Source organism: Hyperoodon ampullatus (assembly GCF_949752795.1).
Source record: "Hyperoodon ampullatus genome assembly, chromosome: 17".
In the NCBI taxonomy this organism is placed as follows: Eukaryota; Metazoa; Chordata; class Mammalia; order Artiodactyla; family Ziphiidae; genus Hyperoodon; species Hyperoodon ampullatus.
Genome location: NC_136930.1, coordinates 76,575,941 through 76,591,517, shown reverse-complemented (window position 1 = coordinate 76,591,517; position 15,577 = coordinate 76,575,941). Strand labels below are relative to the sequence as shown.

At 60.2% G+C, this 15,577-nt stretch overlaps 2 protein-coding genes across 2 annotated transcripts; both read left to right on the top strand.

Annotated features, from left to right (window-relative positions):
- The first annotated feature begins 3,081 nt into the window (after positions 1–3,081).
- LY6D (lymphocyte antigen 6 family member D) lies at positions 3,082–4,783 on the top strand. The gene is made up of 3 exons (XM_079722829.1): positions 3,082–3,160; positions 3,943–4,041; positions 4,257–4,783. Exons 1-3 carry the CDS (start codon positions 3,109–3,111, stop codon positions 4,490–4,492), a joined length of 387 nt encoding a protein of 128 aa, XP_079578955.1. The 5' UTR covers positions 3,082–3,108; the 3' UTR covers positions 4,493–4,783.
- A 7,030-nt stretch (positions 4,784–11,813) lies between these two features.
- On the top strand, positions 11,814–12,575 carry LOC307065816 (ly-6/neurotoxin-like protein 1; the record flags this gene model as incomplete). The annotated part of the gene is made up of 3 exons (XM_079722780.1): positions 11,814–11,865; positions 12,080–12,181; positions 12,385–12,575. 3 exons carry the CDS (start codon positions 11,814–11,816, stop codon positions 12,573–12,575), a joined length of 345 nt encoding a protein of 114 aa, XP_079578906.1.
- Between the last annotated feature and the right edge of the window lie 3,002 nt (positions 12,576–15,577).

Here is a 15,577-nt window from a genome sequence, read left to right as displayed (position 1 = left end):
CCCCCCTGGGTCCCTCAGCCTCCCTGATCATCATGCTCACGTGGGGTACACACAGAGCCTCACATGTCCACCCCCTCGACATCTCCCCAGCTAGTCGGGGGGCCCTGAAGCCTGGACCCTGTCTCTCCTCGTTCAGTCTCTGTTACACCCTCTGTGCCTGGCACGTGCTGAGTCCTTCTAAAACTCTGTTGAAGGAATGAAGGAGGGGGTGAATGGGGCGCCTTGATGTGGAGGGAAGTTTGGGGGTGTAGCCGGGGCCAGGGCTGCCCTTTTGGTGACCTGAGCTGAAGAAGCCTGTCTCCGCCTGAGGTTTGGAGGCGCCCACCCTCAGCCCGGGGCAGGCCTGGGGTGCCTGCTGTGCCACGCTGAGCCAGGCGCTTCCCTCTCTGGGCCACACTCCTGCTCTGTGTAACCCCAGTGGCCCTGGCCCCTCTCCCATGCCCAGGCTGAGACGAGGGGGCCCGGGCAGGAGAACCTCAGCTGCAGACAGAGACCTGGGCTTGTCTTGGCGTCTGGCTTCCTGGCCAGCTGAGTTCAGGGAGCAGGCAGGGCTAGCGGGTGGGTGTAGGGGGTAGTATTCCCTCCAAGGCCTCTCCTGGGTGTCACACCTGCTGGTACCGTCAGGTCTAGGGACCCAGGCCGATAGGAGGGCTCGGGTTCCGGAAAGCAGCTGCTCTCTCCAGCATGTGAGGGCGGAGGGAAGGAGGGGTCAGTGGTGACAGAAACAAGTGCCAGTTTCTGCCCCACTCCCAGATGACCTGGTGCCATCCCGGTCCTCTCTGGTCCTTATTTCCTCACCAGTGAAAGGGGTTGGTAGGGGACGAGCTTCAGGGCTCCTCTCTCCCCTGAACCCGGCCTCTAAGACCGTGGTGGCCAGAGCACTGCCTGCAGGAAGCCCTCCCCGACTGCACCGTCCTGATAACTCCCAGTTCTCTGAGAGCTCCTGTCATTGGAATCACCCACTTTCTCCCACAAGTAAAGTGTATCTGGGGTTGATGTTTCTGCTAGGAAGCCCCAGGGGTGGCAGCTCGCGTCCTCGTGGGCAGCCCTGCCGGGGCAAAGGCCTCCTTCGCACAGAACAGGACCAGCTGCCGCCTCTGCTCCAGTGTCTAGCCCTGCCACCAGGGCACACAGCCACGTAAAAGCCTGAGGTGCCTCACGGAGGTGGATTGGGGGTACAGGGCCCCCTCCAGTCCCACACGCGGGGAGCCCCCTGCCCAGCGCCCTCACGCCCAGACCTCCACTCCCAGTCGGCCCGACATCCCTGGATCCTGCAGCGTCACCGGGCCCGACAAGAAATCCAATCCCCCAAACCTATTTTTCCAGCAGCTTCCATGACCCTTAGCCCAAGTAGTCCCCACTCCCCACCTGCCAACCGCCACCCCTTGCCCTGTCACTGAGCCCTGTGCCCTGCTTCCCAGGGCCTCCTGGGCACCCTCCCTCCCACTCCGAGGGAGGCCTCGGAGCTCAGAATGACTTTCTCTGGATCAGGGCCCAGGGACCCCCACGTCACCTGCCTTGTCAATCCAGACCCCAGCTGCCTTAAACAAGCCCCAGGGACCAACCAGTAGGACAGGCAGCCTTCGCGGGCTCAGGAGGCTGATGGGGGGCTGCCTCGGGGGCTCCTGCCTGCCCTCTCCCTGTGCCTCCCAGGATCCTGGAAGGCACCGCAACACCACCCCTCCACCATCGTGCAGGTCCTGCAGGTCTAGTGACTGCTTCAGGGTGGGCACACCTCTTTGGACCCCCAGCATCACGATATGCACCCTTGACTCGGCAGGGAGGAGGTGAGGCCCAGCTCAGGAGCCAGCTTGCCCGAGGGCCTGCCAGGAGGAAAGGCCAGGGGTCTGGAGCCCAGACCTGACCGGCCTGAGCCGCTGCTCCAAAGAGCCTTAGGCTGGCCCAGATCCCCACAGCAGGCGCTGCCCCACCAGACCCTCAGGGGCGTGACCACCGGCAGGTTCGGCTGTTGGCAGCGGCCCAGGGCCGACCTCCGTCGGTGCCCCGGCCCCACTCAGCGTCATCACAGCCTGCCTCTGCGGGTCCCACCCGCACCTCCCAGCAGGGTCTGCCGGGCACATCGGAGAAGTAGTGGGGTCCCAGGGCCAGCAAGCAGACGGGGAAACCTGCGGGAAGAGGGACAAGGGAAGGAGGAGCCTATGCGCAGAGGTCCGAGTCCCCCCTGTGAGCACGGCCGGAGGGGGAAGGTGGGGCGGCACCTGCCTGGCAGCCCCCAGCTGAACCCCGCACCAGGCGGGACCCTAGGCCTGGCCTGGAAGAGCACACTGCCTTTCAGGACCAAAGCAGACACAGAGAGCAACTGTCACAAGGCAGGATGCAGGCAGCTGCTGGAGGAGGGTCGGGCTGGAGCATGGCGGAGGGAGCACTTGGTGAGGAGGGGTCCTGGGGCCTGGAAAGATGGGAGGCAGGGGCGGTGGAGACGATGGGGGGTTGAGTCTTTGCCTCCACACCACCCCCTCGCCAGCAGTCCAGCCCCTGCCCCTCGTCCGAAGCCCCAGGCCCCCTGGACTTCACATCCCTCTCACCCAGTTGGTGCTCACCTCTCCGCAGGCACATCTGGCATCCACGTCCCTGCCCCGAGGGCTTCTCTTTCCCCTTCTCCCCCAGGTCCAGACATCTTAGTGAACACTTCACTTCCCTAGGGTCTTTTCCCCAGGACCCCTGGGGGTCAACCTAGCAACCCAGAGCCCCCGGGAGCCCAAGAATGCAGGGCCTGAGCCTCCTCCTGCACCACACCCCTCGGCCCCGAGCACAGCACTGGGCACACCCAGGGCACCCACACAGCTTTGGGACTCTGTGACCCTATCTGAGGGTGGAAGTCAGAGACAAAGTGGAAGGTCAAAGACAAAGTGACCAGAGCTGGGCAGAGGACAGAGAGAGGAGGCGGGCTGCAGAGCCAGCTGAGGCCGCTGTCCACAGCCCAGAGAGGGGCAGGCGGTGGGGGGGTGGGGGGGTGGAGCTGGGGCAGAGATCCCTCCAGCTGGCAGGGCAGGGGTGTGCCTCGCTGGAGGGCGTGGGCCAGGCAGGGAGGGGCAGCTATAAGGCCTCCGGAGAGGAGGGGCTCCCACTGCTCCGGGGACGCCCAAGATGAAGACAACCCTGCTGTGCCTTGTTGCCCTGGCTGTGGCTTCTGGGCCAGGTGAGGGGCTGGCTGGGGGCTGGGGGTAGTGGGGAGCCGGACCCTGGAGTTGCTCACCTCTAGGCACAGAGAACCTTGGCGTTGTGAACCCTAGAACAAAGTGAACCCCGCATCTTAACTTTGTGGGATCACAGACTTAACAATATTTCAGAATCAGAGAATCAACCCCGAGAATCAGACATTCTAAGAGGGAGCGATGCTGGGAGTTGTCTTGAGATGCCTCTCCTGGGGAAAGACAGATACCCAGGGTTCAGCCCCTGATCCCCCTCTCCAGAGCCCAGGGCCCTCCTGGGTCACCCTCCCCCCCACCCCACAGGCTCAGCATGGCCAACCTGACAGCCTCCGGGACCCCAACGCAGCCTCAGGTCCTCACCGTGGGCTGCCCACCAGGAGACAGCCCCCAGGGTGGGGACTGCAGCCAGGTCCTGTGAGCCACTATTAGCAAATCCCAGAGCCTCTGATGCCCCTAGGGAAGGGTCTTCAGTGCACCCCATACTGGCCACCTCCTCACTGGTCCTCTAGGGATGCCCGGCACTGGACAGCTCCTCCGTGTGGGGAGCCAGGGCCCCAGCAGACGGGGGCTGTCACCTCCTGCCTCCTGAGGCTGCGTGCAAGACCTGAACCCTGGCGGGGCCCAGGGACCTCAGAGGGGACTGGCCTAGGGCAGGGGTGACAGAGGGCTCTGTCCAGGAGGAGTCTTTTCCGGCAGTAAACCCAGGCCTCCCTGTCTCCCTGGGAGGTCTCCCTGGGGCCTGCTGAAACCCCTACACCCTCGCCCCCAGCCCAGGCTCTCCGGTGTCACGTATGCACAAGCTCCACCAACTGTGAGAATCCTCAGACCTGCCCAGTCAACTCAAACTTCTGCAGGACCCTGACCAAGGGTGAGCGATCTGGGGGAGGGGAAAGGGACCCCTGCAGGACACTCCAGGGCTCTGTCCCGGTGTCCCAGGGCTTGGAGGATCATCCCTGGGGAGGATGGTGGGCGTGATCTCGGTGACCGTCCGGTCACGGTGGCGATGGAAGCTGGGAACTGGCACTTGGGAGGCCCTGGGGGTGGGAGGCGCTGCCGGGCCTGACCTCGCCCACCCGTCCCCAGTGGAGCCCCTATCTGGGAACCTGGTGAAGAAGGACTGCACGGAGTCGTGCATGCCCATGCACAACCTGCAGGGCCAAGGCAGCACGTCGTCCTCGACCACCCTGTGCTGCCAGGGCGACCTGTGCAACGAGAGTCAGCAGAGCGCTGCGCCCGCCCGCGCCCTGCTCACCAGCGCCCCCCTCGGCCTGGCGCTGGCCCTGGGCCTCCTCGCCCTCACCTGGGCCCCCGGCCTGTGACCCTCGGGACCGGGGCCCCACCCCCTCCTCTCCCTGACCAGGATGGGGGCTCAGACACCCTGGCTGGGGGCTCCCCTGCACGGTCTAGGGCAGGGCGGCGGGTGCGGCACGAAGAGCTGCTGGCTTGGAGCCGCCCCTCCCCCAGCACAAGAAGACGCCCCTCCCTGAGCAGCGCGGGGAGGAGGGGGCCAGGAGGCATTCGGCTCCCTGCAGGCTTCAGATTCATTCTGTCTGGTTTCCGTTTATCTTTCTACCCAAAGCCCTGCACAGGAATAAATGGCTGCAAACCAGTGTGGTCGTGTCTGTGCTCGTTACGCGAGTAGAGGAGGTGGGGGGAGCCATCCACACAACCAGGCCCCCAAGTCCCAGGGTTTGTCACCCAGGGCCAGTCTTGGCAGCGTGCATGATGCCTGGAGGGTCACCGTCACCCTTCACCCCCGGAGGGGACACGACCCTCCCCAGGCACCTCCTCTGCAGCCCCAGACAAGGAGGGCCCTCCTGGGGGAGGCCTGAGTAGGCGCGCCGGCAGAAGTTTGTAGGTGGAGCAGGGATGCGAGGCCATAGCTCTTCACCAGGCCGCCGCCAGCCTGCCTGAGACCACGCGGTGGAGCCCCTCCCTGCAGGGCCGCCCCGCGCACCCTGCCAGCCCTTCCCCCACCCCTCACGGCCAAGCCCCGCCTGCCCAGGCTCGCCCGGGTCCCACCTTGTCCTACCAGGTGACCTTGAGCAACACCCTCTGCCCGCGGCAGGTCTCTCCCGCTCCGCGCTCCCGTGGGCTGCGATCCGACCGTAGCTCCTGCTGCGGCGGGAATATTCCGAGGACCAGCACCCCCGCCCCCACGCGGTGGCCACCGGAGAGCCGGGCCTTGGGAGGAGCTGCCAAGGGGGGCATGCCTCTCCCCTCCCTCAGAGCCCACTCTGTGCCCTCGGCACCCGGCACCCGGGGCAGGGAGTGGAAAGGCCGGATCAGACACGCGGGGCCACTGAGGTCGGACGTCAGACGGGCGGGGACGCACAGGGCGCGGACCATCCCGAGTCCTCGGGATATCCCACAGCAGGCCGGCCGTGTGGCTGGGATTTGAATCAAGAGGTCGGGGGCAGGGACATCCGCCTCCGGAGAGGGGAGGGCGCTCTGAGCTGGGCCAGCTGGAGCCAGGGAGCAAAGTGTCTCCTGGTGCCAAACTCCAGGGAAGACCCCCCACCCCCCAGCTGGAAGCCAGGGGTGCCGTCAGCAAACTTCAGGGGGCAGAGGGAGGAGGAGGCCGCCACACGGGGTCAGGGAAGGCTCCGCAGAGCAGCCATCCCTGAAGGGACACCGAGGCCACCTGGGCCCCAGGTTAGAAATCCCCACCAGTTGGAAGAAGTTAACTACATGATGACCAGGCTGTAGCCATGACATAAGCTGCCACAATTCTGAGAACTGGCCTCAAAGAAATGGGAACAAACCAACCCTGGGAATGAAGATTAACTGTATCTAAAGCAATCAAGATGACTGCTGATCAGACCCCTGATGGCCAATTTCAAGGTGACTGTCAGAGCTGCCTGTGGTGTTTCTGCATGGAGCCCCCTCCCTCTGTCTGTAAAAGCTCTAGCCCACTGATTTTTTTTGGGGGGGGGTCGGCCTTTGGACAGGAGTTCCCCCCGCCCTGGTCGCCAGCCTCGGAAATAAACCTAACTTTCCTTTTCACCAACCTGGCCTCTTTATTGGCTTTTGAGCAGCGAGCAGGCAGACCCCACTTTTGGTAACAATGTCATTCATAAAGTTCCCTTGTTATTTTTGTGATGCCGTTATGGGCTGTCACAAGGCTCCCTTTGTCATTCCTGATATTAGCGATCTGTCTTGTCTCTTTTCCTTCTGAAGAGTCTGGCTAGGATGTTAAAAATTGTATTGATATTCTCAAAGATCAGCTTTTGGGTTGATTGATTTTCTCTATTGATTTTCTACTTCTATTTCCTTGATTTTTTTGCTCTTATTTTTATCATTTACTTTATTTTGCTTACTTGGGGTTTGATTTACTCTTGTTCTAGTTTCTGAAAGTGGGATCATAGGCCATTGTGTCAAGAGCTTTATTTTTTCTCATACAAGCGTTAGTGCCAAAACGTTCCTTCTAAACACTGCTTTAGCTGCATCCACTAACTTTGATATATTGTGTTTTCATTTTCATTCAGTTGGAAATACTTTCTAATTTCCTTTAAAATTTTTCCTTTAGCCCACCGGTTATTTAGAAATATGTTGCCCAGCTTCTAAATATTTGATGATCTTATTTTTCTGTTCTTGATTTCTTGATTTAATTCCACTGTAGCCCAAGAAAATAATTTGTAGGATTTCAATCCCTGTAAATTTGTTGAGATTTATTTTATGGCCCACAATAGGTCTAACTTGATCAGTATTCTGTGTGTTCTTGAAAGGAACAGGCTCTCCTTCTGTACTTATCAAGTAGCTCACGTGGGCTGGTAGTGTTATTCAAGTCTCCTTTATCGTTATTCATTTTCTGTTGACTTCTATGAGCTCCTAAGAAAGGAGTGTTGAGCTTCCCTGGTGGCGCAGTGGTTAAGAATCCACCTGCCAATGCAGGGGACACGGGTTCGAGCCCTGGTCCAGGAAGATCCCACATGCCGCGGAGCAACTAAGCCCATGCACCGCAACTACTGAGCCTGTGCACCTAGAGCCCGTGTTCTGCAACAAGAGAAGCCACTGCAACGAGAAGCCCGCGCACTGCAACGAAGAGTAGCCCCCTGCTCACCACAACTAGAGAAAGCCCGTGCGCAGCAACGAAGACCCAATGCAGCCACAAAAAAAAAAAATTCTCTAAGAAAGGAGTGTTGAAATCTCTGTCTGGAATCATGAATTTTTTTTCTCCTTTTTGTTCTATCAGGTTTTTTGGCTTTGTGTGTTTTGAAACTCAGTTGTTAGGTGCATAAACATTTAGGATTGCTATGTCCCCTTAATGAACCGACCCTTTTGTCATTATGTAACGCCCTTCTTTATTCCTGGCTATATCTTTTGCTCTAAAATCCACTTTGTCTGATATGAGTGTGGTCACTCCTGCTTTCTTTTAATTACTGTGAGCCTGGTGTCTCTTCCTCCATGCTTTGCCTTTTAACCTACATGTGAACTTACATGTACAGTGGACTTCTTGAGGGCAGCAGAGACATGGCTCTTTCTCTTTTTATTTAATCTGACAACCTCTGCTTCCTAGTTGGGGAGTTTGGACCATTCAGTGTGATTAGAGGTGACATGGGTTTAACTCTCTCCTCCTGCCTTCTGTCTTTTCTCAGTCCCACTTGTTCTTTTTCCTTTCCCCTCTTTTTCTGCCTTCTTGTCAATGACCAGATTACTCTCTGTGATTCCATTTTATCTCCTTTGTTACTTTATTAAGTAGAGCTCTTTGATTTTTCTTTTCTTGCTCTTTATTATTTTTTTTTAATTCTAGAAAAGAATTCTTTTTGCCTTTGCATGTCTGAAAATATCTTTATTTCCCCTTCACTTTACAGAGATGTTTTTGGGGGGGCATATAATTCCAAGTTGTTTGTTTTGGTTTTGTGTTTTGGTATTTCAAATGTTGCTTCACTGTGTTGGCTTGTACTGTTTCTGACAAGAAACCTGCTGGCGTCCTTCTCTTCTTGTGCATCACACAATGTCTGCTTTTAGTGGTTTCTCTTTATCACTGTGGGTTTTTTTAAAATTTATTTATTTAATTTATTTTTGGCTGCGTTGGGTCTTTGTTGCTGTGTGCAGGCTTTCTCTGGTTACAGCGAGCGGGGGCTACTCTTCGTTGCGGTGCGTGGGCTTCTCATTGCAGTAGCTTCTCTAATTGTGGAGCACGAGCTCTAGGTGCGCGGGCTCAGTAGTTGTGGCTCGCGGGCTCTAGAACATAGGCTCAGCGGCTGTGGAGCACAGGCCCAGTTGCTCCACGGCATGTGGGATCTTCCCGGACCAGGGCTCAAACCTGTGTCCCCTGCACTGGCAGGCAGATTCTTAACCACTGCACCACCAGGGAAGCCCCTATCACTGCTTTCAAGCAATTGATCACTATGTGCTTTGGTATAGTTTTCTTCAATTTCTTGTGCTTGAGGTTCATTGAATTTCTGGGTTCCATGAGTTTATAGTTTCCCTGAGGGGAATTCAGGATAGAGGAAAACAGGATACTCCCCCTAGATAGCTAAGATGCACATCAAAGGAATAATTTCAATGAGCCCAGACTCTTGCATCTTCCCGAACAGAGAAAAGCACTAAAATCATTAACTTGCGATGTCTGCTTTTTGTGAACTAGCAGTGATCTTTTTTTTTTTTTTTTGCTATATGCGGGCCTCTCAGTGTTGTGGCCTCTCCTGTTGTGGAGCACGGGCTCTGGACGCGCAGGCTCAGCGGCCATGGCTCACGGGCCCAGCCGCTCCACGGCATGTGGGATCTTCCCAGACCAGGGCACGAACCCGTGTCCCCTGCATCGGCAGGCGGACTCCCAACCACTGCGCCACCAGGGAAGCCCAGCAGTGATCTTTTGATGTTTGAGTACATTTGTTTGTTTGTTTGTTTTTTCCCAGCAAGAACTCCTATATGTCCCGGCTCCTCCCTTACTTCTTTGGACCAGTTCCTCAGAGCTGAGAGGCTGTCTCCTGGGCTATAGTCCTCAGTAGGGTCCCCAAATAAAATATTAACTCAAGACTTTTAGGTTGTGCGGGTTTGTATTTTTTTCAGTTGACACAAGGTTTCTCCTCCAGCCTGTGTGAGCTCTGGGAACCCTTGTGCCTGCTCCTTCCACATCTTGGGGTTGGTTCCTCGAATGTGTGCACTGATGGGCCTCAGCTGAAGACACAGGCACCCTCTGCTGACCTCCCCAGCCCTGTGGGTTGGAGAGGGGACAGCTCTCTCCTCTCTGCCCTGTGAGATCCAGCTGCTTTGGCTTCTCTGAACTCTGCTCTCCTCAGAGAGTCCCGGGCTCTGTCTGGGTTTCCCCTCCCTGCGCTGTGGCCAGCAGCTCTTTTGTCTCCCCCACCTCCAGGGTCATGGCCCCTGCTGCCTGCTGTACGACCTCTTCTGAGAACCATGGCTTCATTTATTTTGTCCCATTTTTCAGTTGTTTAAAGGCAGGCAGAAAATCCAGTTGCTGTTTATTCATCATGATCTGATGCTGAAGCCCACAGCATACTTGGGTTTTGACCCACGTGTTTATTTTATGCCCCATTAGAGTGTGAGCTTCATGACCGTGAGAATATTTGCGAATGTTTGCCCGTTTTATCTCCAACTCCTGGCACCCTGTGGCATCTCAGGGACTATTTGGCAAATAGGGTGACCAACCATCCCAGTCCGTCCAGGGAGAGTGCCCACTTCGCTCTGGAGGCTCAGGGCCTACGGTCCCCAAAGTGGTTCAACGCTTTTAAAGAAAAATAAAATTGAGGGTCAAAGAAAATGTTGCATTTTTTCCCTCGCATTAGAAAAAAAAAAATTTAGGGCCCATGAACATCTTAAAATTTGCCTTAAACATTATTATTACCGTGGAAGGGGGTCCATGAAACAATGGGCTCCTTTCAAGGCTTGCTTTTACGCTTTGTTAAGAGGGACCTGGTGTGGGGACCGAGGCCCAGAGATGCTAGGTAACTTGCCGAGGTCACACAGCAGGTAAAGCGGGGCCACGTGGGGACCCAGAAGCCGGATCCAGAAGTCAGCACCCCCCCCACCCCCCCACCCCCCGCCCCGGGCACTCGCTGCAGCTCCGCGAACATCCCGGTACAACTGGGCTAAAGGAAGAAGGGGCGCGGGCTGCTGCTGGGGTGCGGGGCTGACTAGCAACACGGGGGTGAGTGGGCAAAGGGTGGCGGGCGGAAGCAGGGAGAGGAAGGGAGGGGCAGAAGATTCCGTCCCCGTGGAGATGGCCCGTGGCCCCATCCCGAGGGGCGCGTGCGTCTGACGGTAGCGCGGGTGTCACTGCGGGGGCCTAGGTCTGGGCACGGTTGGCTCTCCGCGGGGGGCGGTGGGGCCCAGTCCCCGCGGGAAGGACTAACTCGCGGGCGGGGCGGGGCGGGGCCTGCGGTGAGGTCACGCGCGATGGGCGGCTCTGCCGCGGGGCGGCGGCGCGGCGTGGTCACTGCGGGGCTCAAGGACGGACGCACTGTCAGACCCGGGCTGGAAGGGCCGGCGAGGGGTGAGTCCTAGGCGCACCGGGGGCTCATTGTGGCGAAGGTCATGGTTGAGGTCACCCCGACAGCCGCCCGAACTTGGGACCGCAGTCTTGGGGGTGGGGCTCTCCGGGAGGGGGCGGGAAGAGCAGGAGCCGCAGGCCCGGCCTTGCTCAGACCTTTGACATCCCGAGGTGCACGCCCAGAAAATGGGTCATGGAAGATGGATTTGTTGTTCTCGGGAAGGGGAGGGTCTAACTCGGGACCCCGGGCTGGACTATCCGCGCGGGGAGGGGAGTCGGACTCCAGACACCCCCCCAGACCCTTTCCGAGAGAGTGGGCATCTCCGCTCCAAACAGCAGGTCCAGACGGGGAAGTTCTTGTCTTGCCCAAGTGCCCTCCTGGAGTGCATTCAAAGCGCGTTCCCCCACAAGCTGGACAGAGCCCCGAAGCCTTCCGCTGCCGATCTGGGAAGCCCTGTGCCCCACCCCCACCCCCCCGTCGGCCGTCCCCTCGTGTCTAGGCAGCCCTTGGCAGGGGAGGAAGTGGCTCAGCCTAAAGAGGCCCCTGAGGCCCCTCCAGACCCGGCGCTGGGCCCCTGCGCAAGGCCTGAGCTCTGCAGTACTGACTCAAAACCTCAGGCAGGGCTCTGGAGGTCTTCCGGGAGAGGGGCCCCTAGCTGGGCCCTGAAAGTGTCAGGAAGTGGGGGGGCCTACGCGGGGACACGCCAGGGGCAAAGGGTAGGGGGATCAGTGAGGATAGACCCACCCCCAGGGCCCCAGGGCCCCGGGTGGGAGAGGGCTGGGTGCCAAGCTCCTGGGCCCCTGCATCAACCAGCCCCGGTAGACTGTGGGTTTGGCCTGGCATTCAAGGCCCCTCCAGCCTTCTGGCCTCCCCTTGGCCCCCCACCCCTGCTTCCTTCTCATCTCATTCATGTCTTCTCCTCCAGGAAGTCTTCCCTGACTCCCAGGCTGAGTTGGGGGGCTCCTCTGCCCAAGCCTGTGGGTCCCTCAGGCCCTGCTGTGACCACCTGTCCTCATCCCCCTCTGTGCAGGGCTATAGCGCCTCCAGTCGACCAGGAGCTCCCAGAGGGCAGGGGGTTGTCCCACCCCGTCTGTGCCCTGCCCCAGCCCTGGCCTGAGTTGAATCGAGGACCAGCTGCTCTCCACTTCCCTGCTCCCACTCTGCTCTCTCACCTCCGGCCATGGTGCCCCTGCTCGCCCTGTTCCTGGTGGCCTTGGTGGGCCTACCTGTGGGTAAGATGGATGGAGAACAGAGGGATGGACAGACCCACCTTTGGGGGCAGGCAGGCTGGAGGGGGTGGGGGCGGAAATCCCAGTGACCGCCTCTCCTCCCAGCTGTTCTGACCTGGGGAAGCTGACGGGACCAGGGGGCTGATGGGCTGGAGGAGGGGGCCTCTTGCTGTCCTCTGACTCCGATCTCCCTCCGGCCCCGGCCCCCGGCCCCCAGCCCAGGCTCTGGACTGCCACGTGTGCGCCTACAATGGCGAAAACTGCTTCAACCCCATGCGCTGCCCGGCCATGGTCACCTACTGCATGACCACGCGCACTTGTGAGTTGCTGGGGTGCCCCTCACAGCCCTGCCTGGGGAGCACGGCGGCGGGTGGGGGAGTGTGAGGGAGCTGAGGAGGGAGGCTCCCACCTGCCCCAGGATCCTTTCTGGGAGCTCCTGGCTTAGGGGAACCTGGCCTAATGGCCCTGCATGCTGGGGTTGGCCCCCGCAGCGTCCTGGCCCACCTCCCCCTCCCTCTGCAGACTACACCCCGACCAGGATGAAGGTGAGCAAGTCATGTGTGCCCAGCTGCTTTGAGACCGTGTACGATGGCTACTCCAAGCACGCGTCCACCACTTCCTGCTGCCAGTACGACCTGTGTAACGGCGCTGGCCTCGCGGCCCCTGCAACCCTGGCCCTTGTACTCCTGGCCGCTCTCTGGGGTCTGCTCTAAAGCCCCGTCCCGCCCTCCACAGACTCACTCAAGGGCAAAGTGCTGAGCAGCACGGTCCCGCCCGCTTCCCCTGCACACTCCCCCTCTGCCCTCCCCCGACCCCCCCAGCCACATCCAGGAGTGTCTGCAAGAGGACGCTTGACCTTCCCCAGCCACCTGGGGGTCTGCTTCCAGGTCATGACCTGTTGTTTTAAGAAGGCCGATGTGGGACCACACCTCCCAAGGCATCTGGCTTTGACGGGGCAGCTCAGCCCCCTCCTCTGTCCAAGGATGGGGGTGTGGGCACGGTGTGCTGTTTATGGGGGATCTTCAGTTGGCCGGTGAACACTGATGTGAAGGGGACCCCTGCGTCTGCCCTGTAAGTGTGCTGGAGGGGGAGGGAGATTAGGGACCCAGGGGGTGGAGAACAGTCCTAGGAAGAAGGCTCTCCAGGGCCCCAGGAGAGCTGTCCAGGGCAGGTGTGGCATGGCAGGCCGATCGGGGAAGACCTGTGCCCACCCCCCCGTCGGCCGTCCCCTCGTGTCTAGGCAGCCCTTGGCAGGGGAGCAAGTGGCTCAGCCTGAAGAGGCCCCTGAGGCCCCTCCAGACCCGGCGCTGGGCCCCTGCGCAAGGCCTGAGCCTGGAGAGGCCAGGCTATATTTGGTCGAGCTTGAGAGCTGATCCCAGGACTATTTTGGGCCAGGAGGGAAGGGAGCAGAGCGGTGGCCACCCGAAGCCTGGCCTTCAGCCCTAAGCAGGCCCTGGCGGAGTGCGCCTCTTCACGGGGGGCGGGGGTTTGGGGCGGCGAACTTTGCCGGAGTGCCGAGGATTCGCCGGGGCGGGGGCGGGGGTGGTGCATCCTTGAACCGGAGCGGGGCGCCCTCTGGTGGACGCTTGGGGCCGCGCCGGGCAGGGGTGGGCTCGGTCCGCCGGAGGGGAGGGGAGGGGAGGGAGGGGAAGGGAAGGCAGGGTCCGAGGAAGGAGGGGAGGAGGGGTCGGGGAAGGGAGGGGGACTGGGGTCAGGAAAAGAGGGGAGGGGAGAAGGAGAGGGGAGGTCCGGGGGAGGAGGGGAGGACGGGTCGGGAAAGAAGGGTGCAAAGGGCCGCGCTCCCTCCCCGCGCAGCCGGGATCCCCTCGCCCCTCGCAGCGGCTCGACTGCTATCCGGGCGGCAGCAGGATCCCGACTGAACGAGTGCCGGGTGCGCCGGCCTTGGCCCCAAAGGGTTTCGCGGGCCCCTCGACCTCTGACTCTGCCCACGGGGAGGGCGGGAGCTCCGCTCCGGCCGGAGCGCTCCAGCCTCAGCTCAGGGAGTGGCTCTCAGGTGCTCCCAGTCAAGCTGGGCCTTGGGACCCCCAGAGACCCAAGAAAGGGCATCATTTAAAAGGCACCCACGCTAGGTGAGCCCCACCCTTGGCCAGCTTGGGGAAGCCCGGGTCTGCCCAGTGTCTGCTGTTCTGCATCCGGGTGGCCCGGGGAGCCGGGCCCTCCTTCCAGTGAGGCCAGTCAGGACGTGAAGCGTTGTGCCTGGGGTCACACAGCGCCTGAGGCCTCCTCAGCTGATCAGTGCCCCCAGCTCCAGTGTCCGGGGAGGGCCAAGGAGCCCCTTCAGGTTGGCACGGCCCAAGTGTGCAGGATGGTGGCAGGTGCCCACGTGGGGTGTTGTCCCTGGAACTCAGAAGCCCTTGGCCCCTAAGCATGGCCCCTGTCAGGGGGACCTGTGCTGGAAATTCCCTCTTGAGAGCTTCCCTCTGGGACCGCCAGACCTCAGGGGATCCGGTTGCCTTGGGGGAGCCCGGGTAGGAGGTCCTTAGGCAGGCCTGGGTCAGGCTTCCCAGAGGGCCAAGAAGCAGAAGGACTGAACCCCAGACAGCCAGCCAGGTGGCCCCTCCCCCTGATGCCCAGTGTGGTGTGAGCCCCTCCCTGGGGGAGGCTGGGGGGAAGCCAGACCCCACCCCCAGCTCCTCCACCCAAAGACTCCCAGGAGCGGTCCATCTCAGGGAAGTGACCACACTCCCTGCAGAGTTGGCTGCGGGGCCACTGCAGCTCCAGATGCTTCCTGGGAGGGAGGGCAGTCCTGGGCAGACTGCCCTTCTGACTCAGCAGGAGAGGCCTGGGAAGCACTGTCACTGCCCTGCTTGTGCAAGCAGTTTGTCCTGGGTCCGGTGGCTCCTCGGCTAGATCGGGTCCTCCCTCCCTCCCTCCCTCCCGTCCTGACCCCCTGTGGGCTCTGGGGTCACTGAGAGCAGGGATCCAGCAGTTGTGTGTGCTTGGTGTTGGGGGAGCTTCTCACACCTGCCTCTTGCCTCCATCTCCTCCACCCTGACCTGGTCCCATCCCAATACCCATGGCACCGCCCCAGCACCGGGGACCATGCTGCCCATCCCACCTCCACAGACTGGATTCTGCCTGGCCCGGCTGTGGTCAAAACTCAGCACAGACACACCAATGTGTTATGCTCACGCCCTGGCCGGGCCCCCTAGTGGGAAGCGCGTGGCACTGCAAAATCAGGGGACCGCACCAGTAGGGCCCCTGGAAATCAAACAAGTCAGCTTGTCCCGACTGTCCATGAGGTTAGTAACTAACATCTGCCCGTTTCCCTGCAGTCGTGGCTCTAAGCACTGCAAGACAACCCTGCAAGGTAGGAGCCGTTATCATGTCCCTTTCACAGATGAGGAAACTGAGGCACAGAGAGGTGAAGTAGTTGCCCAAGCCAGGTGGGACTTCTTGTCCCCCGCCCCCACTGCACCCCTGCCCCACCCTGCAGTCGCTTCTCCCATCAGCTGGGAGAGGAAGGGGAAGCTGAGAAGGTGGGTTTATAAATTTAAGAGATTTTAGCGTATGTGAAATCACTGTAACAGCTTAGGGTCAGGAAGGAAGGAGAAAATCAGCACCAGGTGTGAGAAGCCGTGAAAGAGTCAGGGCGTCCAGCCCTGTGTCTGGGTGCTGGGTCAGGGGCGGAATAGCGCAGACGAGGGCAGAGGGGCGCCAGGCACTCCGAGCTCGCCCGGCCCAGACCCCTTCC

Bases quoted from the DNA above. Each gene is read 5' to 3' on its own strand.
- LY6D (XM_079722829.1), top strand. From the start codon at position 3,109: ATGAAGACAACCCTGCTGTGCCTTGTTGCCCTGGCTGTGGCTTCTGGG. The intron at 3,161-3,942 runs GTGAGGGGCTGG...CCTCGCCCCCAG, and splicing joins GGCTGTGGCTTCTGGGCCAG to CCCAGGCTCTCCGGTGTCAC. The intron at 4,042-4,256 runs GTGAGCGATCTG...ACCCGTCCCCAG, and splicing joins CTGCAGGACCCTGACCAAGG to TGGAGCCCCTATCTGGGAAC.